Here is a 25,505-nt window from a genome sequence, read left to right as displayed (position 1 = left end):
TAGTGTTTATAACCTATTTTCAAGTTCTGTAAAATAAAAATACATGTCATTGGTCTACACATTTCTAGAAGTTCTATCGCTGAGGGAAATAATCAGGAGTTAATTAAAGAGATGCTGATGCGCTATTAATGCAGAGCTCTCCCTACTGTGTGGAACATGCATGTATCATATCTCTCTGCACACGTGACTTGCTCGCAACAAAGTATTAAAAATTGATGCTCACTGTTCACTCAGGCTTAATAGCATCAAGGAGACGATAAGCTTTAACTGGATGGCGCAATAGCTGTACAATGGTGATAAAGAATGCTCATCACCTTTGGCACGTTTCCCGCTTCATTTTCTTACATCATTAAGTCTAAATGGATTATTACCAACCAATACCAAATACTCTATACGGTGAGTTTACACAAACACAGAATAAAAAACATGGCGTCCACCTGTGTATTATTAAAGTGTTTCGACCAATTTCTAATAAAAATAGCAGACTGTGAAATGTCCCACAGCTGGATACTGCATTTCCAGAAGAACTTCATCATGAAAATCAAAGAATAAACAAAGGAAATAAAAAAACTAATAAAAAGTATTAGGGTGGCTATATATTACTATAGCACATTGTCCCGTTTATTTTATATTTTATAGTGCTACAATGCTCTACAGTGCTACATTGAAGGTGCATGTAGTGGGGTTCCGAGTACCTCCATAAATAAGCCCATTAGATTATAGGAAGACAAAGGCCAATCGTAACATTGTCATGGCTTAAATTAAAAAAACATTAATTTTCTGGGAGAAGCTAAATCAAAGGCTAAGGGGGAATTCAATTGTTTGAAAAGTTGGTTTGTTGTCATTTTTCCCCTGTCTATTAGATAGGAAAAAGACAGACACCCAACTGACTTTTCATACAATTGAATACCCCAGAAAACCTTAATCTTATTGAGAATCTTTGGAAGATTTTTCAAACTGCAGCTCTTCAAAAGTAATGAAAACATTGTAATATAGCCAGGGGTTAAAGTGAGCCGGAACGGGGCGGAACTGCGTTCCGTCAGTTCCACTTGGCGTCCGAATGCAGTACCGCCTCCACCGGCTCACCTACCTGATGTGTGCCCGGAGCCGCTGGAAGATGCTGGGCACCCGCTGAGATTGTGTTACCAGCAGGCGCCCGGCTCACTCTCCACAGCGAACAGCCGGCTTCCGGCTCTGTCAATGTACGCTATGGTCGAGGAGCGGACGCCGGAAGGACTGCAGCGGTCAGACGCGGGAGCGTGGCTAGGCGAGTATGGTGGGTTTTGTTTTTCGTATGTGTAGCGGCGCATCTACTGGTGGGCTTTACTACTGGGGGCATTACTACTGGGGGGCTTTACTACTGTGGGCATTACTACTGGTGGGGGGGCATTACTACTGTGGGCAAACTACAAGGGGGCAAGCTACTGGCGGCATTACTAACGGGGGCTAACTACTGGGGGCAAACTACAGAAGGGCATTACTACTGGGGGTATAACTACACGGGCATTACTACTGGGGGCATAACTACAGGTGCATTACTACTTGGGGGCAAACTACAGGGGGGCTAAATTACTGGGGGCATTACTACTTAGGGTCTAAACTACTGGGGGCTACACTATAAGGGGGCAAGCTATATGGGGGACAACTACTGGGGCATTACTAACTGTGGCTAACTACAGGAGGGCATTACTAGGGGTATAACTACAGGGGCATTACTACAGGGGGCATAACTACAGGGGTTATACTACTGGGGGCATCACTACTGGGGGCAAAACTACAAGGGGGCAAACTACTGGGGGCATAAATACAGGGGCTAAACTACAAGGGTGCATTACTACTGGGTGCTAAACTACAAGTGGGCAAACTCCATGGGGGCTAAACAACTCGGGGCTAAATTACTGGGGTTATAACTGCAGGGGCATTACCATTGGGGGCATAACTACTGAGGCTAAACTATATGGGGCTAAATGACTGGGGGCATTACTACAGGCAACATTACTACTGGGGGCAATACTACACAGGGGCATTACCATTAAGGGCATTACTACTGGGGGCACTACTAATGAGGGCATTGTAAAGGGGGCACTTCATAAGGGGCATCACTCCTGGGAACATAAGGGGCACTACTACTGTGGGCATTGCATAAGGGGCACCACTACTATGGGCTCTATATAAGGGGCACTACCAGTACAGTGGACACTCTATAAGTAGCACTACTACTGTGGGCATGGTATAAGGGGCGCTACTGCTGTGGGCATTGTGTGTATTACAGGGTGCTACCACTGTGGGCATTATTACTATTGTGTGACCACACCCCTTTTTAAGTTTCTTCATGGACGCCTTGGTGGGGGGGGGGGTGTAACTTTAAGCACTGAATATAGCAAAGAAGAATGGGTGAGAACTGCAGGTTCCAGGAGTGGAAAGCTAGTAGAGAATAGTCTCACAACATAACACGCATCAGAGTTGCTGCCTAAACATTCTGTCATTCTGGCTCTCAAAAAACATAATGTATACAAATTGACATTTACTGTACACATGCTTTGTGACGAGGATTCACTTTGCACTGTATCAATGTGAAGATGATCTGCCTGTGAGAATATTGTACTTCACTCAGCTTTCAGTGCACAAAGTGAGGAATCATGCCTTCCCCCCCTCTCCTCTCACCAACACTTGCAATACAGACTCCCACTGTAGATATAGTAATAGCACTTCCAGTGCTCATTTGTACATTGAGAGTATATAAAGACTTGTCCTGTACTTATTGCAGGACAAGAATCATGGATATCACAGCTAGCTGTATCACAAAATCATGTTGAAAGTCCCTTAAAAAAACAACAACAAAACAATTGATAAAAATAAATATTAAAATACAATTTCCAAATGACAATATACTGTACTTATAATAAGATTTTACTCACCGGTAAATCTATTTCTTGTAGTCCGTAGTGGATGCTGGGAACTCCGTAAGGACCATGGGGATTAGCGGCTCCGCAGGAGACTGGGCACAACTAAAAGAAAGCTTTTAGACTACCTGGTGTGCACTGGCTCCTCCTCCAAGCCTCAGTTAGGATACTGTGCCCGGAAGAGCTGACACAATAAGGAAGGATTTTGAATCCCGGGTAAGACTCATACCAGCCACACCAATCACACCGTATAACTCGTGATACTATACCCAGTTAACAGTATGAAATATAACTGAGCCTCTCAACAGATGGCTCAACAATAACCCTTAGTTAGGCAATAACTACATACAAGTATTGCAGACAATCCGCACTTGGGATGGGCGCCCAGCATCCACTACGGACTACGAGAAATAGATTTACCGGTGAGTAAAATCTTATTTTCTCTGACGTCCTAGTGGATGCTGGGAACTCCGTAAGGACCATGGGGATTATACCAAAGCTCCCAAACGGGCGGGAGAGTGCGGATGACGCTGCAGCACCAAATGAGAGAACTCAAGGTCCTCCTCAGCCAGGGTATCAAATTTGTAGAATTTTGCAAACGTGTTTGCCCCTGACCAAGTTGCAGCTCGGCAAAGTTATAAAGCCGAGACCCCTCGGGCAGCCGCCCAAGATGAACCCACTTTCCTCGTGGAATGGGCTTTTACTGATTTAGGATGCGGCAATCCAGCCGCAGAATGCTCCAGCTGAATTGTGCTACAAATTCAGTGAGCAATAGTCTGCTTAGAAGCAGGAGCACCTATTTTGTTGGGTGCCTACAGGATAAAAAGCGAGTCAGTTTTCCTGACTCCAGCCGTCCTGGAAATATAAATTTTTAAGGCCCTGACTACGTCCAGTAACGTGGAATCTTCCAAGTCCCTAGTAGCCGCAGGCACTACAATAGGTTGGTTTAAGTGAAAAGCTGATACCACCTTAGGGAGAAACTGGGGACGAGTCCTCAATTCTGCCCTATCCATATGGAAAATCAGATAAGGGCTTTTACATGACAAAGCCGCCAATTCTGACACACGCCTGGCCGAAGCCAAGGCCAATAACATGACCACTTTCCACGTGAGATATTTCAAATCCACAGTTTTAAGTGGCTCAAACCAATGTGATTTTAGGAAACTCCACACCACGTTTGAGATCCCAAGGTGCCACAGGAGGCACAAAAGGGGGCTGAATATGTAGCACTCCCTTTACAAATGTCTGAACTCCAGGCAGTGAAGCCAGTTCTTTCTGGAAGAAAATCGACAGAGCCGAAATCTGGACTTTAATGGAACCCAAGTTTAGGCCCATAGTCACTCCTGACTGTAGGAAGTGCAGAAAACGACCCAGCTGAAATTCCTCTGTTGGGGCCTTCCTGGCCTCACACCACGCAACATATTTTCGCCAAATACGGTGATAATGGTTTGCGGTCACTTCTTTCCTGGCTTTTATCAGCGTAGGAATGACATCCTCCGGAATGCCTTTTTTCTTTAGGATCCGGAATTCAACCGCCATGCCGTCAAACGCAGCCGCGGTAAGTCTTGGAACAGACAGGGCCCCTGCTGTAGCAGATCCTGTCTGAGCGGTAGAGGCCATGGGTCCTCTGATATCATTTCTTGAAGTTCTGGGTACCAAGCTCTTCTTGGCCCATCCGGACCCACGAGTATCGTTCTTACTCCTCGTTTTCTTATTATTCTCAGTACCTTTGGTATGAGAGGCAGAGGAGGGAATACATAAACCGACTGGTACACCCACGGTGTCACTAGAGCGACCACAGCTATTGCCTGAGGGTCCCTTGACCTGGCGCAATATCTAGTTTTTTGTTTAGGCGGGACGCCATCATGTCCACCTGTGGCCTTTCCCAACGGTTTACCAACAGTTGGAAGACTTCTGGATGAAGTCCCCACTCTCCCGGGTGTAGGTCGTGTCTGCTGAGGAAGTCTGCTTCCCAGTTGTCCACTCCCGGAATGAACACTGCTGACAGTGCCAAGACGTGATTCTCCGCCCATCGGAGAATCCTTGTGGCTTCTGCCATCGCCATCTTGCTTCTTGTGCCGCCCTGTCGGTTTATAAGGGCGACTGCCGTGATGTTGTCTGATTGGATCAGTACCGGCTGGTTTTGAAGCAGAGGCCTTGCCAGACTTAGGGCATTGTAAATGGCCCTCAGCTCCAGAATATTTATGTGTAGGGACGACTCCTGACTTGACCAAAGTCCTTGGAAATTTCTTCCCTGTGTGACTGCCCCCCAGCCTCGAAGGCTGGCATCCGTGGTTACCAGGACCCAGTCCTGTATGCCGAATCTGCGGCCCTCTTGAAGATGAGCACTCTGCAGCCACCACAGTAGAGATACCCTGGTCCTTGGAGACAGGGTTATCAGCCGATGCATCTGAAGATGCGATCCCGACCACTTGTCCAAGAGGTCCCACTAAAAGGTGCTTGCATGGAACCTGCCGAATGGAATTTTGCTTCGTAAGAAGCTACCATTTTTCCCAGGACTCGTGTGCAGTGATGCACCGATACCTGTTTTGGTTTCAGGAGGTCTCTGACTAGAGATGACAGCTCCTTGGCTTTCTCCTGCGGGAGAAACACTTTTTTCTGTTCTGTGTCCAGAACCATTCCCAGGAACAGTAGGCGTGTGGTAGGAACCAGCTGTGACTTTGGAATGTATAGAATCCATCCGTGCTGTTGTAGCACTTCCCGAGATAGTGCTACTCCGACCAACAACTGCTCCTTGGACCTTGCCTTTATAAGGAGATCGTCCAAGTACGGGATAATTAAAACTCCCTTTTTTCGAAGGAGTATCATCATTTCTGCCATTACCTTGGTAAAGACCCTCGGTGCCGTGGACAGTCCAAACGGCAGTGTTTGGAATTGGTAATGGCAATCCTGTACCCCAAATCTGAGGTACTCCTGGTGAGGATGGTAAATGGGGACATGTAGGTAAGCATCCTTGATGTCCAGGGATACCATGTAATCCCCCTCCTCCAGGCTTGCAATAATCGCCCTGAGCGATTCCATCTTGAACTTGAATTTTTTTATGTATGTGTTCAAGGATTTCAAATTTAAAATGGGTCTCACCGAACCGTCCGGTTTCGGTACCACAAACAGTGTGGAATAGTAACCCCGTCCTTGTTGAAGTAGGGGCACCTTGACTATCACCTGCTGGGAATACAGCTTGTGAATTGCCTCTAGCACAGCCTCCCTGCCTGAGGGAGTTGTCGGCAAGGCAGATTTGAGGAAACGGCGGGGGGGGAGACACCTCGAATTCCAGCTTGTACCCCTGAGATACTACTTGAAGGATCCAGGGATCCACCTGTGAGCGATCCCACTGATCGCTGAAATTTTTGAGGCGGCCCCCCACCGTACCTGGCTACGCCTGTGGAGCCCCCGCGTCATGCGGTGGACTCAGAAGAAGCGGGGGAAGAATTTTGATTCTGGGAACTGGCTGACTGGTGCAGCTTTTTCCCTCTTCCCTCGTCTCTGTGCAGAAAGGAAGCGCCTTTGATAATACAGTGCTTTCTTAGGCTGTGAGGAAACCTGAGGTAAAAAATTTTCTTCCCAGCTGTTGCTGTGGATACGAGGTCCCAGAGACCATCCCCAAACAATTCCTCACCCTTATAAGGCTCTATGTGCCTTTTAAAGTCAGCATCACCTGTCCAGTGTCGGGTCTCTAATACCCTCCTGACAGAATGGACATTGCATTAATTCTGGATGCCAGCCGGCAAAATATCCCTCTGTGCATCCCTCATATATAAGACGACGTCTTATGTTCGCAAAATAGTATCCCTGTTTGACAGGGTTACAGACCACGCTGCAGCAGCACTATCTGCAGGTCTCAGTCTAGTACCCGAGTGTGTAAATACAGACTTCAGGATAGCCTCCTGCTTTTTATCAGCAGGTACCTTCAAAGTGGCCGTATCCTAAGATGGCAGTGCCACCTTTTTTGACAAACGTGTGAGCGCCTTATCCACCCTAGGGGATATCTCCCAGCGTAACTTATCCTCTGGCGGGAAAGGGTACGCCATCAGTAACTTTTTAGAAATTACCGGTTTTTTATCGGGGGGAACCCACGCTTTTTCACAATTCATTCACTCATTTGATGGGGGAACAAAACACTGCCTGCTTTTTTTCCCCAAACATAAAACCCTTTTTTAGTGGTATTTGGGTTAATGTCAGAAATGTGTAACACATTTTTTATTGCCGGGATCATGTAACGGATGTTCCTAGTGGATTGTGTATATGTCTCAACCTCGTCGACACTGGAGTCAGACTCCGTGTCGACATCTGTGTCTGCCATCTGAGGGAGCGGGCGTTTTTGAGCCCCTGATGGCCTTTGAGACGCCTGGGCAGGCGCGGGCTGAGAAGCCGGCTGTCCCATAGCTGTTACGTCATCCAGCCTTTTATGTAAGGAGTTGACACTGTCTGTTTATACCTTCCACCTATCCATCCACTCTGGTGTCGGCCCCACAGGGGGCGACATCACATTTATCGGCATCTGCTCTGCCATCACATAAGCCTCCTCATCAAACGTGTCGACACAGCCGTACCGACACACCGCACACACACAGGGAATGCTCTGACTGAGGACAGGACCCCACACAGCCCTTTGGGGAGACAGAGAGAGAGTATGCCAGCACACACCAGAGCGCTATATAATTTAGGGATTAACACTATATTGAGTGATTATTTCCCAATAGCTGCTTGTATATACAATATTGCGCCTAAACTTAGTGCCCCCCCTCTTTTTAACCCTTTGAGCCTGCAAACTACAGGGGAGAGCATGGGGAGCTGTCTTCCAGCTGTACTGTGAAGAGAAAATGGCGCCAGTGTGCTGAGAGAGATAGCTCCGCCCCTTTTTCACAGACTTTTCTCCCGCTTTTTTATGGATTCTGGCAGGGGTATTTATCACATATATAGCCCCTGGGGCTATATATTGTGATATATTTGCCAGCCGAGGTGTTTTTATTGCTGCTCAGGGCGCCATCCCCCAGCGCCCTGCACCCTCAGTGACCGGAGTGTGAAGTGTGCATGAGGAGCAATGGCGCACAGCTGCAGTGCTGTGCGCTACCTTGGTGAAGACAGATGTCTTCTGCCGCCGATTTTCCGGACCTCTTCTTGCTTCTGGCTCTGTAAGGGGGACGGCGGCGCGGCTCCGGGAACGAACACCAAGGCCAGTTCCATGCGGTCGATCCCTCTGGAGCTAATGGTGTCCAGTAGCCTAAGAAGCCCAAGCTAGCTGCAAGCAGGTAGGTTCGCTTCTTCTCCCCTTAGTCCCTCGATGCAGTGAGCCTGTTGCCAGCAGGTCTCACTGTAAAATAAAAAACCTAAAATAAACCTTCTTTCTAGGAGCTCAGGAGAGCCCCTAGTGTGCATCCAGCTCGGCCGGGCACAGAAATCTAACTGAGGCTTGGAGGAGGGTCATAGTGGGAGGAGCCAGTGCACACCAGGTAGTCTAAAAGCTTTCTTTTAGTTGTGCCCAGTCTCCTGCGGAGCCGCTAATCCCCATGGTCCTTACGGAGTTCCCAGCATCCACTAGGACGTCAGAGAAATAAACAGTAACACACTTTTGTTCTTTTTTTTGTTTGATTTTTTACTCTAACTTCCTCCAGAGCTAGCAATACTAGGAGGAGGATTGTGACAGAGTAAATGTAACTGCAGGATCCTTGATAAAAAGGCTTCCATGTGCTATTACCAGTGCTAAGCTGTAGCCCTTGATGATTCGGGATGCAGTCAGGATCCCGGCGTTCGGAATCCCGACACTGATGGTAATAAGAGACGCCAGTATCCAGACAAGGATGACAATGCCGGAGCTGGTATCCCAAATGAGGACATTCTGTCACTCAGGATAGGCAAACCATGGGAGGAGGGAGGTTAGGTTTAGGCTACGGGGAGTGTGTGTGTTAGGGGTAAGGCTGCGTGGATGGGAGGGTTATGGTTAGGCTGCAGGGGTGGGTTAGGGTTAGGCTGTGGAGGAGGAAGGGTTAGGTTTAGGCTGCGTGGATGGGAGGGTTATGGTTAGGCTGCGGGGGTAGGAGGGTTAGGCTGCGGGGGTCGGAGGGTTAGGCTGCGGGGGTCGGAGGGTTAGGGTTAGGCTGTGGGGGTCGGAGGGTTAGGGTAAGGCTGTGGGGGGAGGGAGTATTAGGGTTAGGCTGTGGGGGAGGAAGGGTTAGGGTAAGGCTGCGGGGGGAGAGTGTGTCTGGGTTAGGCTGCGGAGAGGGAGCGTTAGGGTTAGAATGCCACAGTTGGTAATTTGACTGGCGGCATCCCGACCACCGGGATATCGTATGTAAACCAATGATTGTGTATACACATACAGATGTGTTCTGTGGATTCAGTCGCATTAAACAGCACATCTCAGCGCACCAAGTCCCAGACGACTCACCTGCGCCAAGGTGTCTTGCGGTGTATTTTTTTGCCAAGCTAGGTGTATAAAGGACACATCTGTACAATCTTTAGATATTAGTACTGTGTGCAACATATAATGGGGGAGGAAGAATGAGCCATGGTAAATAATGGATGGAAGCATGCATGGGATTATGTGACTATACCGTGAAGAATGACACCTATAAAACATTAAGCTGCAAAGCAGAAAATTAAAGCATTATTAAATATGACAAATCAATGGAAAAATGGATATGAAAGTATTTATAGCGACAGTGGGGCTGATGCAGAGCTGAATACAAGTCCGTTTTGCACCGTGCATGTTTTGGAGCCAAGGTTGTGCAACCACAGCAATTCAGAGATGTACAGAACTCAGGGCCTAATTCAGCATGGATCGCTATTCAGAGAAATCGCAAACTGAGCGATTATTGAACTGCGCATGTGTAGCATTCGCATTGCACACAGTTGCGAGGGGTAATAGTGACATTGCGTACAGATCATAATTTCAAAGTAGTCGCTGTTTGACTTAAAAGAAGCCGACCTTTCTGGGCGGAAACCTGCCATTTTCTGGGTGTGTCAGAAAAAAAAATGAAGGCGTGCCCAGGTATTTTTGGGGAGGGTCTGACGTCAGCACAGACCACTCCCAGCCCGTCTCAGTAGCAGATTAGTGGCAGCCTCAGACCTACTCACATTTGCTCAGACGTCAAAGATTCTTCGATATACCTGGAACTGCGTATGCATCTGCGAGTGGATAGCAAACTGCGATGCATTCGCAGTTTAGCATGGGACATTTTTTCTTCCTGTCGGCGCGGAGCCTTTCTACTCGCAGACAACTGCAATTTCTCTGAATAGCGATCCATGCTCAGTCCTATCTCACTTGTGGCTGAAGGGGCAGAACTGGGTGGTAATAGAGGGTTCGCCTGTAGGCAAAGATCATCAGGCTATGTCGTCAGAATGAATACAGTATATACACTTGTTTTCAGATAGATATTTTGCAGAAGGGTTAGGGCTGGTGCACAATGATAATGAGGACGACAATGACAGGGATAGAGATGTGTACAACTCTGCATATGGACAAATATGCCGCACTTTGTTCCATGCACGCAATACCACTGCAGTTACAGCAGACTATTGGTTAAATCTGCAGCAGCCTCAGTGTGCTTACTTCATTTGCATGCATACATTGTGTAAGTGTGCAGTGAGTGCATACACTTAAGTTTAATTACAAATGTGCAAGAAACCCTAAAGTAGAACATCTCCTAACACAGCAAACTGGAAAACTGGGGGAATTTAAACTCTGCATTTGGTTCACACAAATAGGCATCCAAATGGGGGAGGGCATTTGGCTTCATAATTACATTTGCACTAGATCAATGAACCACAATGCTGCAGAGGACAAGTGGGCTTCTCTGGATGCACCTTTAAAAATGTGGAAGACAAGTTATGCGGATAAGTCCGACTGATCTTAAGCGAAGTGCCCCATTAAAAAATAATAATAATGCAAACAAATTGGGGTAAGGAGGGTAGTTGTAGGTCCCATCAGTATACCTACCCTATCCTGGTACCTAGAGATACGGGGGCATCCTTGTGTGAAGGGGAACTCCCTTCTCTCAAACAAGTATAATGTCCGACGCTCAATTCACTCGCTCAAACATGATGCACCATGAGATCATGTCATCGCCAAGACACTATCCCCTACACTGCACTGGAAATTGGGGAAGATGTCACTGCACCTTGCTTCCTGTGATCATCAGAAAGGGGCGCCCAGCGGCCACCGGGAAGATGTGCACATGGGGCCTGTTTTGTTTGTAGACATATGGTGCTTTGCCATGGTTACACAGTATACCTCTGGTGCTGCTCATGGGAGGCCAATTCTACACATTTTACCAGGGCCACTTTCAGTTCCCAATCACGCTGAATTACAGAAAACATAAAAGTTTTCCTTTGATGGACTACCAAAATGTACTCGCTCCTCTGCCATACCAGCAACTGCACTTGTGGGAATAGCATGGTTTGAATGACGGAATCCCTTATTTCAAATGATATGCCCATTTAGCCAATATCATCTGATGAATAACATTATTCATAGATAGGGTGGTCCTAAAACCCGGTTCTTTCCCACACTGTGCCAAAATAAAGAGAGTCTTTATTTAATGTGGTAAGATTTCTAGTTTAAAAAAAATGCCAGCATTGTTAGGATGCCTTGTTATTGCTACACGTTGTAAGCATTTAAATCTAAATGGAAAAACGTACCAAAAAATAATATCAGAATTCTCAAGTGCAGATAGAATCCTGTCTTTAGCAATTGTGGACAGGGTAATCAATGCCAAAGCACGAACTGTAAAGGTATTTTTATGGGTTGTTTAAGAAAACAAACAAAAAAAAACATGGTATACATTTCTGTGTGTAATGCAGAAAACAGAAATCTGTTATATTGATGTTGGGAGGCGATGAGAGTAAACGTCGATAAATACCCACAAAACGGGTGAAGAAAGCATCAGCCATTAAGGGGTTAACTGCTATGTTTGACTGCATGCTAACATTTAGTAAACAACAGTGTATATGTCCAATGTTTACCGTATACTGAGTGCTTGCGTCTAGCGACACAGTGTGCACAAACAGCAGCTTGTGCATGTATAAAGTGCATTTTAAATGTTTCTGTTAGAACAAACGATAAGCTTATCAAAGTGAAGTGCACCCACCCCACAGAAACACTCTCCAGGCTTACTGTGTGCAAGTGAATACATAATTTATTTTCCTCCCTTGAGCAGTTTCTCAATTGACCATAATTGGTTTGTTTGCTGTTTAGGACAGCAGTCTAACTGAAAGACTGATGCAATTCATATAATATACATTCTAAGTTTTGGAAATGATGTCGTTAACATGTAGAATTAAAGAAAGAAAGTTATTAACACTTAACTCTGAAAACACATCGCAGAGCCGGGCTCCTTTCGTAACCCCTGTTCCGGCATGTGGTATTTTATACATTCAGACAGTATATACGGTAACTTCTATTTGCCACCAATAGCAGTGAAATTACAATTATCGGGTTTGAATTCAGAAAATTGATACATATGCCCACCTAGTCACTAAATAATATGCTATATACAGTACAGATGTCCTTAAAACTGCTTTTACTGTTACCATTTTACTCTGTTGGGCCTATTTGACAATATACAATAACAAGCCTTTTAAACACAATTATCGCAGCAATAGGAAATTCATTAGCCATCAATTTACCATTAAAGTCTGACCAATGCAGTTAAGCGATATGAGCCAGGAGCGGTAAAGCTTCACTTCCAGGTTCACTGGGCCAATCTCAAAGAAGTGACCCGGCTAGTCAGATCAGGGGAACTGAACCCTAAACATCCTCTAATCCACTTCAGTTAATTAAAAATAAATGGTGAATAATTTTAATATTACAGGTTGAGTATCCCTTATCCAAAATGATTGGGACCAGAGGTATTTTGGATATGGGATTTTTCCGTATTTTGGAATAATTGCATACCATAATGAGATATCATGGTGATGGGACCTATATCTAAGCACAGAATGCATTTATGCTACATATACACCTTATACACACAGCCTGAAGGTAATTTTAGCCAATATTTTTTATAACTTTGTGCATTAAACAAAGCGTGTCTACATTCACACAATTCATTTATGTTTCATATACACCTTATACACACAGCCTGAAGGTCATTTAATACAATATTATTAATAACCTTGTGTATTAAACAAAGTTGTGTACATTAAGCCATCAAAAAACAAAGGTTTCACTATATCACTCTCTCTCAAAAAAGTCCGTATTTCGGAATATTTGGATATGGGATACTCAACCTGTATATACAACTAAAAGTAGTGCTTTATTCAAATATTTCATTTATCGCCTTCTTGAAACAGCGATAACAGAACAGGGACTGTGGCAGTACTTGTAACGCTGTGATCAATGTTTGATAGGAACTTGTATACCTTGTGTGGGAAGGCTGTCGCTGGTGGGGGTTACCTCAGTGTTAACTCCTTGATCGAAAAGGCTTTTCTCAATTGTATAAATATACGTGTATAGTGTCATTGCATGTTACTAGAAAAATGTAAATTATGAGATACTGTAAATATGGTCCTAGCCATATTTAACAATTTTACATATACACTTTCCAAATTACTTATTGTTTTTCTTTATCCTCATCCCTCCTTAATGTGTAAAAGATAATAATCCACACCTTGCATGGAATATATATATATATATATATATATATATATATATATATATATATATATAGTCACCTGTCGTGTAATAAAGCATCTCAATTCCGCTGAAGGGGTTAAGAAGAAATCACAGCTTGAAATGCTGTGCAGGCACAGCAGTGCGGCTGGAATAAAAGCTACTTTCTTTCCCCTCCTCCTTCTAATTCTCTCCTCCCTTCCTTACTCTGCCCTCCACCTCCCCAGGCTGTTCGCTGGTACAGTTCCCTCTCACATCTCCGTTCCTCTCCTTTACATCCATTCTGCATTGTCTCTGCTTTCACCTGGACTGGAAGGGGTGAAAGATGCCACCCACTGGAGCAGTGGAATGACAAAGAAGAACATTTGGCTAAATCCAGGCAGCAGAGAGGAGACTGCTTTTCCTAGATCGGCTAAAGAAAAACACCTCTATTCTTTTCATCATGCTTCTTCAATAACATGTTTTTTTTTTTTCTTTTATAGAATTGGATGTCTATAAAATGTTGTAAACCCTTTAACCTACAAGGAAACAAAAAAGCTGGGTCCAAGTCCAACACGATGGTTTTCCAACACTTAGACGTTTTTTTCTCAATCTGCCTGTGTCTCGACCTTTCATATCTCTCACTTTCCTGTTTGGATTTTAACCCATGCAAGAGCTGCACCAAATCCTATCTGTGGAGTTGGGATTTCTGCCTTCTATGATTTGTCTCATGCGCATCTTGGATACAAGCCTTTGGAAACTGTCAGAAAAGAAGTCTTAATAAATCATATATCTTATGTCCCTGATGGAATGAAAGCGTCCCATGACTTAAGCCGGGAATTTAACCCTTTGTGTGCCATTTCCTTGAGGTGAAGAAACAAGTTGACCTTTTTTCCCTCTACCTACTAATTCCAGGACCTTTAAACCAGGCGTGATAACATTTCTTATCTGGCTTTAGATAGGGAAAAATAAGAAGATACTGGGACCCAGTCTGTAACATTTGCTGCCTGCGAATGCATCCTTCTGACTCACTGGCCATAAATACCTCCTCCTAAATGAGGAAAGCACATTTTACATCAAGGGAAGGAAAGCTAAAAACAAAAAAGGATTCCGACTGTTTCCCCGATGGGTTAATATATTTGTGAAAAAAGGAGAAAAGACGCTGGGAAAACACCGATGCCTCTAGAAGACTAAGCTTCTGTGTGGATCCACTAAAGGCTTATGTTTGGGGTGACATCAGGGCCCAAACTGTTTGGGGCATAATGGGGCTGTGCCAAAGGATTGGTCCTGCACACAAGGTCCAATCTCTCCTGTGGGATCTGTCAGAGGTACACAGAGAGAGGGGACTGCAGTGAAGAAAACAGGAGGGTAACAGGGACAAAGTCTCCATAAAACCCTTAAACTCGACTTATCTACCCCAGGAAATGCCCAGCTCGACCCAAATTAAAAGTGCACAAGGCGAGAAGGGCAGTAAAGCTGTCACAGCAGAGGGAGACCAGTAAGGAAAGGAGGAACGCACAGGTATTAAAGAAAGGAATAGCATAAGAGTGCCATTATCACAGGGAAATCATGGCATTTTTATTGTAGTACTGTAATGAACGTTCAGTCTATGTTCTTTCTGCAAACACAGAACAGCCCAATTTTATTTAAACCACCTACTGTAAAGACAATACTGTTCTATTTTGTGCTCAGATACAGCCAGCAACTTCCCTATGTATTTATCCTTGAACGGTCCGTTCTAGATTACTGATAACAATGTAACCTTGTATTTCAATAATGAAAATAAGCAACAGAAATGTTTAAAAATAGATTTTAAACAGATAAGGACGCGCGTGTGTGTGTGTGTGTGTGTGTGTGTGTGTGTGTGTGTGTGTGTATGTGGTGTGCTCGTTTTCGCAATGTAAGTTAGTGAAATGGCTGAGGCTATGGGGATACATAAAGATTAGAATCTGATTGGGAGGCGCCTACAGTGGCAAATTGGTGCTGGTGACGGACATAGGGCAAGAAGGATATACATTCTGAACTTTGTTAAGGAGAGACATTGTAAAGGAATAAAAAGGAAGTGGGTGGGATGCATACATGGCGGCAGAAACACCTAGAGGACATAGATCATATGCTGCATGGACTGCACACAGGAATACAAAAATGATGCTGAGATCCTAGACAGACCTTGAATATAAAATAGACATTTTCTTATAGCAAAAGATGTGTAGGCCCAAGTGAGATGATAGTATAATTGCAAGGTCAGATGTTTGATTGTAACATAACATTTCAAAAGTATTGTTTAGTGTATTTATATAGTCACCAAGGACAAGGCTTGTTTTGGTTTTTGACAATTGAAAACAACGTATCATGTTCTGTGTTAGATGAACATTACCTTCATACAGTGGGGAGACACACAGAGCTGTAGGGAGAAGGAGATGTGGGAGGGTAGCTTCTATATCACTGCTACTTTGTTAGTAAATACCAGTACCCACGGTAACGCGTCCTGTACGAAGGCTGCAGCATTTATATCAAAAAGCAAAACAACAACTGCTCAGTGGGGTACGTGCCAGTGACATTGAAACATTCGCCACAATGAGACAGGCCGCATCATGCTTGAAATGTAATTAGCAATAATGCAAATAAATGATAGATATGCACATTGATAAGGAAGAATTACAGTAATGACAACTTGTCAAAAACATTACAAATTGCTCACACGCCCCATTATATTTAATGCAGATTTCATATTCTAGCACTCTTATATGCAATTTACATTAGATGCAGAGTTACACAGGATTATAGGATAAGGATTATAAAAAAAAGATTGCAGTATGAATCAAATGGGATTTTTTTTGTTAGTGCAATGGTCATTAAAAGTCTCCCCATTTAAATGGCCACAATAAGGTTTAAAAGGATAGCTTTTATTTTCCAAGCTCAATCGTCTTTGTAGAAGCACCAAGCAGTACTGCACATAATCAGTAGGAGGTGCTGCACTGAAACATAATATGTAGGGAAATGGGAAACCGCATGGGATCAGGTGAGCATTGAAACAAATAATTGAATATTTCTTAATCAAATCAATACTGCAAGACTGAAAAGTATATCATATCTCACTCCGTCAGTCATGGTCTGCAGAAATCTGCAATACAATCCTCATCACACTGGTGCAGCCCTTCTACATCAGAGACTAGACAGAGATAAGTAACCCTTCTCTATATGGGGCCTATACAGTGTTACTTGGAGCCTTCAGAAAAAGGAGTCACTACCATTACACTCTTTCAGTATGTGACTGCACAATTCCTGAAATGTGGACCATCTGCAGGCATTGCTTTAGTAACTCCCCTGATTGGTGTCCAGCTTAACCCTATCATGAACAGCATAATCCTGTCTTCAGAAGAGATGCTTAGCAACCATTTGCTAAGCAACAAGGTATGCAGGTATGGAGGAGGCAGCAATGGGAGAGTGATAGCTTACATACTATAGAACAACGTTGTCTCTGCAGTGCTAGCATTCATAAGAGTGAAAACATCTGCTATATCCCACATTTACAGGGACCACAATCTAGTCTGTGGTTAGATTTACTAAAGATTCTAAAACAGACCAGTGGTGGTGTTGTCCACAGCTACCAATCAGATTCTGTCTAGACTGCAAGAGAAATGATAGCTGGAATCTGACTGGTTGCTATAGGCAACACCACAACTTGGCTGTTTTAGAAGCTGTAGTAAATCTAATAAGGGCCTGATTCAGAGTGCCATGTAAAGAGGCTGCATCATCATACAATGCACATATCTGATGTGAACAAAACCATCCTCTAAGCGGTCTTTTTATTAAGCCTGGGATGGAGACAAAGTGAACGGAGATCAAGTACCAGCTCCTTACTGCCATGTCACAGGCTGGATTTGAAAAAGGACAGGTGGGAGCTGATTGGCTGGTACTTTCTCTCCATCCAAGGCTTAGTAAATAGACCCCTTAATCTCCGAGATATTCAGTGTCGTTGCTGCATCTCCAAGTCTATCTGAGGTGACCATACACATCTCTGCAAATCTCTGGGCTCTTTAGAGCTGCATCCAACTCAGCCACATTTCTACTTGTAGCTAATCGTGTGTAACTGGGTGTTCACACGTGGGTAAAGTGTGCTGTGGGCGTACAGGTGGAATTGCAGGCTATTCAGGTGAGGGTTAGCACAGATTTCAGATAGTTTTTTGCACCAAAGATGGGGCCGATACAATGGCTACTTTCATCAGTGGATGTGTAAGGGCTGCGTGGCCTCAGATGTGACCTACTGTGAATACAGGCAGAGATCCGCATTTATTGTCAATTATGCCTTGCGGATGCTTTTCCAGCATGCTCTGATCTAGAAACTTAATGAGGAATGCCACCCATAAAAAAAAAAAATACAGACAGTCTTCTGAGAGTCTGCCGTGGTTCTGGGAAACCTTTCTAATTGCCGCCAGGCATCCTTTCCTCCCGGCCCATGGGCATCAGCCTGCTGGTAGAAGGACAGGTTCCCATTACCACAACAGATCGGAGGGTCCTGCTAGACTGAGTGGATTGCCACAACACAATTCTATTTGGGATTTATGTTTCATTTCAAACACTCCACTATATTTTCAGTTGTACTGTTGGTGGAATTAAGCTTTCATTTTTATAGTATAGTATAGTATAGTCATGGATATCACATACCTCCCAATGTTTATGCATGTGATGTGGTACAAAAGAGCGCAGGCACAAAAATGGGGGATGGTCATATGTGATTGGGGGCTGTCAACAATTCCAAAGAGCTGGGCCACTCCCAAGCTCCCATTCCCTGCCCCAAAATTCAACTTTTGAATGCTGCACTCACTATGGCATTATTTAATGGGACAAACATCCCAACACAAACGCAGTAAGTGTTGTTTTGTTCTACCTACTTATGCCTTGTTGGAAGATCTAGCAATTAAAGTGAGAATGTGTGTTCCACTGGTTACCCCATGACTGTCTGCACTGTATATTTACATAAAGCCAAAACAAATATCCCCAAAAAAACACACATACTGTAGGTGTTATACTGCAAAGTGCTAAGGTACACCAAGAATTTTCACATGTCCGAAACAGAATAAAATGAAAGGTTTTCATATACACAACGGTGGGGCGCTGCTACACAAATTCATTCGTCTTAAGCTATACATTTCAAAAACACAACTCATCAATAAGGTTATGCTTAGACACAAGAGGACACATTTCAAAAACAATGACCCACATTACGTAATTTCTCCAAAATGTTGTAAATCGATATATACAGCCTGTCCATATTGATTGGAGAGGAATACACCTCTGCTGCATGTATTCAGCGGCAGGGTAGCTACAGCCTGGGGTGTATCTGTGCTGCACTGACGTGAGATGTTGAAGGTTAGAGACAGATCCAGGCACAGATTGATATTAACCCCGACACTAAGCTCCCAGCAAAGATCTCACTACCGCCTGCAAGTTTGTACAGATACTCTGATAAAGGGGTGACACAGCTGTCAATTGCATACACGAATAGTGGAGAAAATAATGAGTAGACTACAGAAACAGAAAAAAAAAAAGTAGAAATGTACAGTAGAAATAAGAACAAAAAGGCAAATAAAAGCAAATGAAATGAGGAAAAAGCAGCATAGACCGCAGTAGCTTTGTGCCAAGTGGAGTATATTTACTATAGAAGTATAGCTTGTGGGTGCTAATAGTCAAAAAGGAGCACATTTTATTTTTTCTTTCATCTTAAGGGAGCGGTAAACTTATTTGCACACTTGAATGAACACGAATCTCACAATGCTACTGCCCTTTACTTTTTTAGTACAGGTACTATTACTTGTACCACTGACCGATGTAAAATTAATGACGAGTTATAAGTGCAGTTAGTTGCTTACAACAGAAATCATTTAAATATGACTAAACAAGCTGTACATAACACTGCAAATGTTGTGCTACATGTATTACATCACTCTCCGTTAAAATATCTGGTCAGTTTTATGAAGAAAGTTTAAATGGCTTCTACACAGAGTGCGCAATATCAGTAAGTGGCTTCAAAAGCTAGTGCAATAGTAAGGGATCTATTTACTAAAGCCATTTTAACGTCAAAATTGCTATTTTCTGAGGATTTATGCAATATTTAAATATGGAGGCTAATTATTATGAGCATAACAGAGAGCAGAGATCAGAGAACACAGAAGCAGTTCCCATAGCTTTCTATGGGGACTGCAAAACTGACACATTTACCAAGCTGCAGTATGAATAGCTTAACTTTTTTTGGAGCATGGCCCCTATAGCCAATGCCATCATTAGATGGCATTGGCCATTGTAACCTACAGGCTACATTCCCACCCTACGCCAGTCTATTTTTACCCATGGCCAGGCATGCACAGTAGTTAAGCTAGTTACAAACCTGAGGAAACAAAATAAGCTATCACTTTACTATCTACTATATTCTTTGTGGTGATGGGCTCTTAGAGCCACTGTCCATGCAAGAGAACCTTTGGATTGTGCACAAAAATAATTTCTTATTGTCCTGATACGTGGTGATGAGAAACAATAGTTATTTGGGGGAGAATATAGGGTAATAAATTGGTCTCCTCAAAAACTGTCAGAGGCCTACTAGAATATTTGTGAACATTACCTTTAAAAAAAAAATAAAAAAAAATAATTGTAATAAAGTTGAAAAGTTTTGTACTAGATAATGAAGAAAACAATAAAAACCATAATTTACAAAAGGGGGTAATGTGTTAGTTGACAGAAGCATTTTACAATCAAGGTGAAGGTCAAGCTACTCTTAACCAAACAAGTTCATGTCTGTAGGCTAGAGTCACATAGCAGAGAACCACTTGATGAGGGAATGAAATAAAGGAATTGATCTTGCAATAGAAAGATGCAGGATGGAAATTCAATACTAACCAAGAGGGCTCAAGCAGAGGAGGACCATTATTCCAGCATATTCTGATGCTAGCAGTCACAGGAACAGCACAGAGGGTGATGAAACATTTATCATCTATTCTTATGCACTGTGAGCAGTATAATGGATGCCAATACTCCAGTATAATGGATTGTATTGAGATTGCATTTAAAGAAATTCTCAAGTGGATATTTTATGAAGAAAACAAAACCATTTTATGGTGGAATGCTAAATCTGCAGTGTCCTCTATTTTGATGAATTCTATATTTAATTTAATATATAGAAAAACATTATATAAAGGTCTTCTTAAGAGGATCTCCGTTTACTCCATATGGTAGCTGCAGTGACAATGCACCCTCGTTTATGGCTACAGCTAGAGATGTACAATAAACCTGACAAAATCCTGCTCTGTTTTGCAGCAGCAAAGTTGGGGCATTAGAACCGAGAAGAGATGTCCCTTTTATTACATTGACACTGCCTTGCTGCATATTGGAACAAAGCTGTGAAAGTGACATGTTAGTGCAGGCCTCTACTGAACTAAGATAAAATGCCTGACACTGACAACGAAGACATTTATTTTTCAAATGGCTGTTCGCTTTTGAAGTGCTGATTTCTCCTAAAATCATACATAATGTACATGATAGAAGGACGACATGCTAAATAAAACAGTATTAAGGGAAACAGCACGTTTAGCATCTAACAGGGAAATGATAAAGAAGATACAAATGATCCTGCATTGAAGTGGATCCATCATGCTCACATACTGTAGTACTGTACCATATTAGTGTAATGAAGGGAATTCGGTATATCAACACATCAGAGCGAATATAAAATATGAAGAAAAAAATAGTATATTTTACACAACTAGACATTTTTAATGTTTTTATTTTAATAATCTATTACGGATATAGTATTATATAGGATATAGTATTATTTCCGAATAGTGATAGGTGCACTCTACAGAATTACAATTATCTTAAATTTGATCTACAGTATCTGCAGGTATCTGTTTCTAACTAACCTTGATGTTAATTAGTATTAGTTAAGTGATGTTACAAACCTCCAAAATGGCATTCCTAGAATGCACAAACAGCATATTTGTCTTAAATGTATATACTGTATTAAAGAGTACAGTATTATTCCCAACAAGTTCTGTGTATAACCCTGTACTACGTGTGCTGCCAAAGTACAACATAGAAAAAATAACCTTCTTGTAAACCATTCGTTAAAGAGAAAAAAGCCTAGTATAAATTACTGTCTTTGGGATTTATGTTCTTAAGTACTACTAAAGAGTTCAACCAACATATTTAACAATGTATACCCATTCTTTTTGCAGGGGTAAATACTCTGTCTACCATGGAAAGCTTTGTCAGGGGTGTTCTGCTGGTAGGAAGCCTTGTGACCATGGTCATTTCTTGTCCCTTCCATTGTACCTGCCAAAACCTCTCAGAGTCACTCAGCACACTCTGTGCCAACAAGGGGCTCCTTTATGTGCCACCTAACATAGACCGCAGGACTGTGGAGCTACGACTGGCTGACAACTTTATCAGAGTGGTGGAACAAGAAGATTTCCTCAACATGACAGGGTTGGTGGACCTTACATTGTCAAGAAACACTATTGATAACATTCAACCTTTTGCCTTTGGTGATCTGGAGAGCCTGAGGTCATTACATTTGGATGGCAACCGCCTAACTGCCATCCATGAGGAAGCTTTGAGAGGAATGTTAAACCTTCAGCATCTTATCATCAACACTAACCAGCTTGTGAAAATCCCAGTAGCCACTTTTGACGATTTTCTTCTTAGTTTAGAGGATCTGGATTTGTCATATAACAATTTAATTAGTGTTCCATGGGAAGCTATTCAAAACATGGTTAGTCTACATACTCTCAATCTTGACCATAATCTCATTGACTATGTAATGGAAGGCACATTTTCTGAACTATACAAACTCTCCAGACTGGACATGACATCTAACAGGTTGCATACACTACCTCCAGATTCCCTTTTTGTCCGTTCCCAGACTGGAGTTGTTAGCCCTACCCCTTATACATCCATAATTGTGCTTAATTTTGGGGGGAACCCATTTCACTGCAACTGTGAGCTTTTATGGTTACGTCGACTAGTAAGAGAGGATGACATGGAAACATGTGCTTCTCCTCCACCACTAGCTAGGCGTTATTTCTGGTCTATACCGGAAGAGGAGTTCACCTGTGAGCCTCCATTAATCACTCGTCATACACATCAGCTTTGGGTTCTGGAAGGGCAGAGAGCAACGTTAAAGTGTCGGGCAATTGGGGACCCAGAACCTGTTATCCATTGGGTATCACCAGATGATAAAATAATGCCCAACTCGTCCAGAACTGCTTCCTACCGAAATGGAACCTTGGATATATTGGTTACAACAATCAGGGATGATGGAGCATATACTTGTATAGCGATCAATGCTGCTGGGGAATCAACAGCTCAAGTAGACTTAAAAATGATCCCTTTGCCACATCGAAACAATGGAACAGTTAGCGTACTGAGGCAGGATCCTGGGTCTTCTGACATTACCACTTCATCTAAGACATCTGCCAATGTGACAGAGGAAAGAAAGACACCAGAAACTGCTGTTTTAGTATCTGATGTCACTTCATCTTCTGCACTGATACGGTGGCACATGAATAGATCGGCTTATGTTGTGTGGATGTACCAGATCCAGTACAATTGCACAGTTGATGAGACATTGGTGTACAGGTAAGATAAACAAATGATAAATGTAATATAAATAATTCAGTGTTACTCAAAGTATATTATTCATTGCTTGAAATTCAAGAGAACCTCTTGATTTGTTTTATACACTACTTGCACCTGGCCCTTTGCTTACTTGTATAACCATCCTGTGTGTGGGCATGCTTACAAGCCAACTTTTACTTTATAATCTAGTTTTTGTGAAGACAAATTTTAATTTCCATAATAATTACCATCAACATATTAAGCATCTTTCTTAGCACTCAGCCACTCACAAACTAAAGCAATTTTTTGACTGTGAGAGTGAAATAAGAGCATTTATAGCTTATTTTTTCAGTTTTACACTAAAGCTACACAATTTAAAGTCTTCTAACAGCTTGGCCACAAATAACCACAATAACATTACAATAAAGAGACAGGGGAGCAGTCTTACTGCTGCGTTAGTACATGCAGAAGGCACAATTTTAGCAAACATATCAGCGTATTAACTGTTAACATTTGGTTCAAAGAATGACCTTTAGATCTTCCAATAAAGGTTGATGCCAGAACTGAAATATTGATGTGTGTATTTAGTGGGTTAAATATTAAGTCTAACATAAAAAGGAAAGAAAGAAACATGGCAGAGAAGTATTTAATGGTGAAGGCTTAAACATTACAAAGTAGGTAAAGTAATTCTTATAAAGGTGAAATACACTTGGATAGAAAAATGTCAAGATTGGTGATGCACTCAAACAGGCCTGTAACTAGAAACACTGCTTCTTCCACACACAGATTTCCAGTTTGTGTTCTAACTCACTGCTTATTATTAATAGGACACTGCCTTCAGAACAAGCTGCATAACAATGCCTTTGTTATTTACAAGCTGCTTTATCTACAATATCCTCATTCATCTGTTGCAATAGATCTGTGTATTAGGGAGATGCTGTTCTGCTCTGTAATTTTCTAGTTGTGTATTTTTATTCAGTTACTCAGCCGTGCAATACAATGGTATACAACAAATATCATACATATAAAAAATACACTAAATCAATAAAAAAATGTGTGAGCGTCATTAGAAAAAATGCTCTGAACATCAACTCTTGAAAACATTGAAATTTTCATAAAAATTTATAGACATAATAATGACATTTTACAATGTATAAAATAATGAAATATACAAACTATAAGAGGTGTGCAGAGGATAATAAAAAGAGTGTTCATAATTCTATCCAGACATAAACAATTGGTTTGGTGAAACAGTATTGTTTTTGGCATCATATTTTTACCTTATGGTACAAATTATTTTTGGTCATTGTTTACCATCAGCTAGTAATTTATTTATTAACAGTTTCTTATACAGTATAGTGCAGCATATTCCATTGTGTATTACAATTGGAAACAGTTATAAAACAAAACTGGGTAATAACAGTTATAGAGGTAGGAAGGCCCTGCTCGCAACCTTGCAATCTATACGGAAATAGGCATTAATACACAAGGATAGGTGCTATTTATTGCATAATGGTCTAACCAGATTGCAAAGGTTGGGGTGTAGAATATGGTCACACAGCAATGTTAGCCTGGGGTCAGGAGGATGGGAAAGTGAAGAAAGAAAAAAAATTGATATGATTGGACTGTACAGTGGGGATGTAATTAGATAGGAAAGCTTATGAAACATATGTGGGAGGTTCCTGAATTTGATAACCTTGCATGAAGAGGAGTTCTCAAAGAATATTTGAAGGTTTGGAGACTAGAGGACAGTCTTATTGTGTGTGGGAGGGAATTCCTGCACTTGTGAATGGGAGTGAATAAGGGTGGTCATTCCGAGTTGTTCGCTCGCAAGCTGCTTTTAGCAGCTTTGCACACGCTTAGCCGCCGCCTACTGGGAGTGAATCTTAGCTTATCAAAATTGCGAACGAAAGATTAGCAGAATTGCGAATAGACACTACTTAGCAGTTTCTGAGTAGCTCCACACTGCGATCAGTTCAGTCAGTTTCGTTCCTGGTTTGACGTTACAAACACACCCAGCATTCGCCCAGACACTCCTCCGTTTCTCCAGCCACTCCCGCGTTTTTCCCAGAAACGGTAGCGTTTTTTCAAACACTCCCATAAAACGGCCAGTATCCGCCCAGAAACACCCACTTCCTGTCAATCACATTACGATCACCAGAACGAAGAAAAAAACCTCGTAACTGCATAGCAAATTTACTTGGCGCAGCCGCAGTGCGAACATTGCGCATGCGCAGTTAGCGGAAAATCGCTGCGATGCGAAGAAAATTACCGAGCGAACAACTCGGAATAACCCCCAATGTGTGGATGAGGGACACAGATCTTGTGCAGAGCAGAAAGGTTGGGTTGGGAGATATTTTGAGATAAGCGAAGAGAAGCATGTT

The 25,505-nt window shown here is 42.6% G+C and overlaps 2 protein-coding genes across 6 annotated transcripts in view; one reads left to right on the top strand and one right to left on the bottom strand.

Annotated features, from left to right (window-relative positions):
• PC (pyruvate carboxylase) overlaps positions 1-25,505 on the bottom strand; it is a 1,082,342-nt gene that overhangs the window by 63,049 nt on the left and 993,788 nt on the right. The window lies entirely within an intron of this gene.
• LRFN4 (leucine rich repeat and fibronectin type III domain containing 4) overlaps positions 13,735-25,505 on the top strand; it is a 36,386-nt gene continuing 24,615 nt past the window's right edge. Inside the window, exons 1-2 of the mRNA XM_063945162.1 lie at positions 13,735-15,033; positions 21,741-23,142. Of these exons, the coding sequence (XP_063801232.1) occupies positions 21,761-23,142 (1,382 nt within the window). The 5' untranslated portion in view covers positions 13,735-15,033; positions 21,741-21,760. The remainder of the gene's footprint in view (positions 15,034-21,740; positions 23,143-25,505) is intronic.

The sequence above is a fragment of the Pseudophryne corroboree genome, chromosome 11, assembly GCF_028390025.1.
Source record: "Pseudophryne corroboree isolate aPseCor3 chromosome 11, aPseCor3.hap2, whole genome shotgun sequence".
NCBI lineage: Eukaryota > Metazoa > Chordata > Amphibia > Anura > Myobatrachidae > Pseudophryne > Pseudophryne corroboree.
This window is presented reverse-complemented; position numbering and strand designations above follow the sequence as displayed.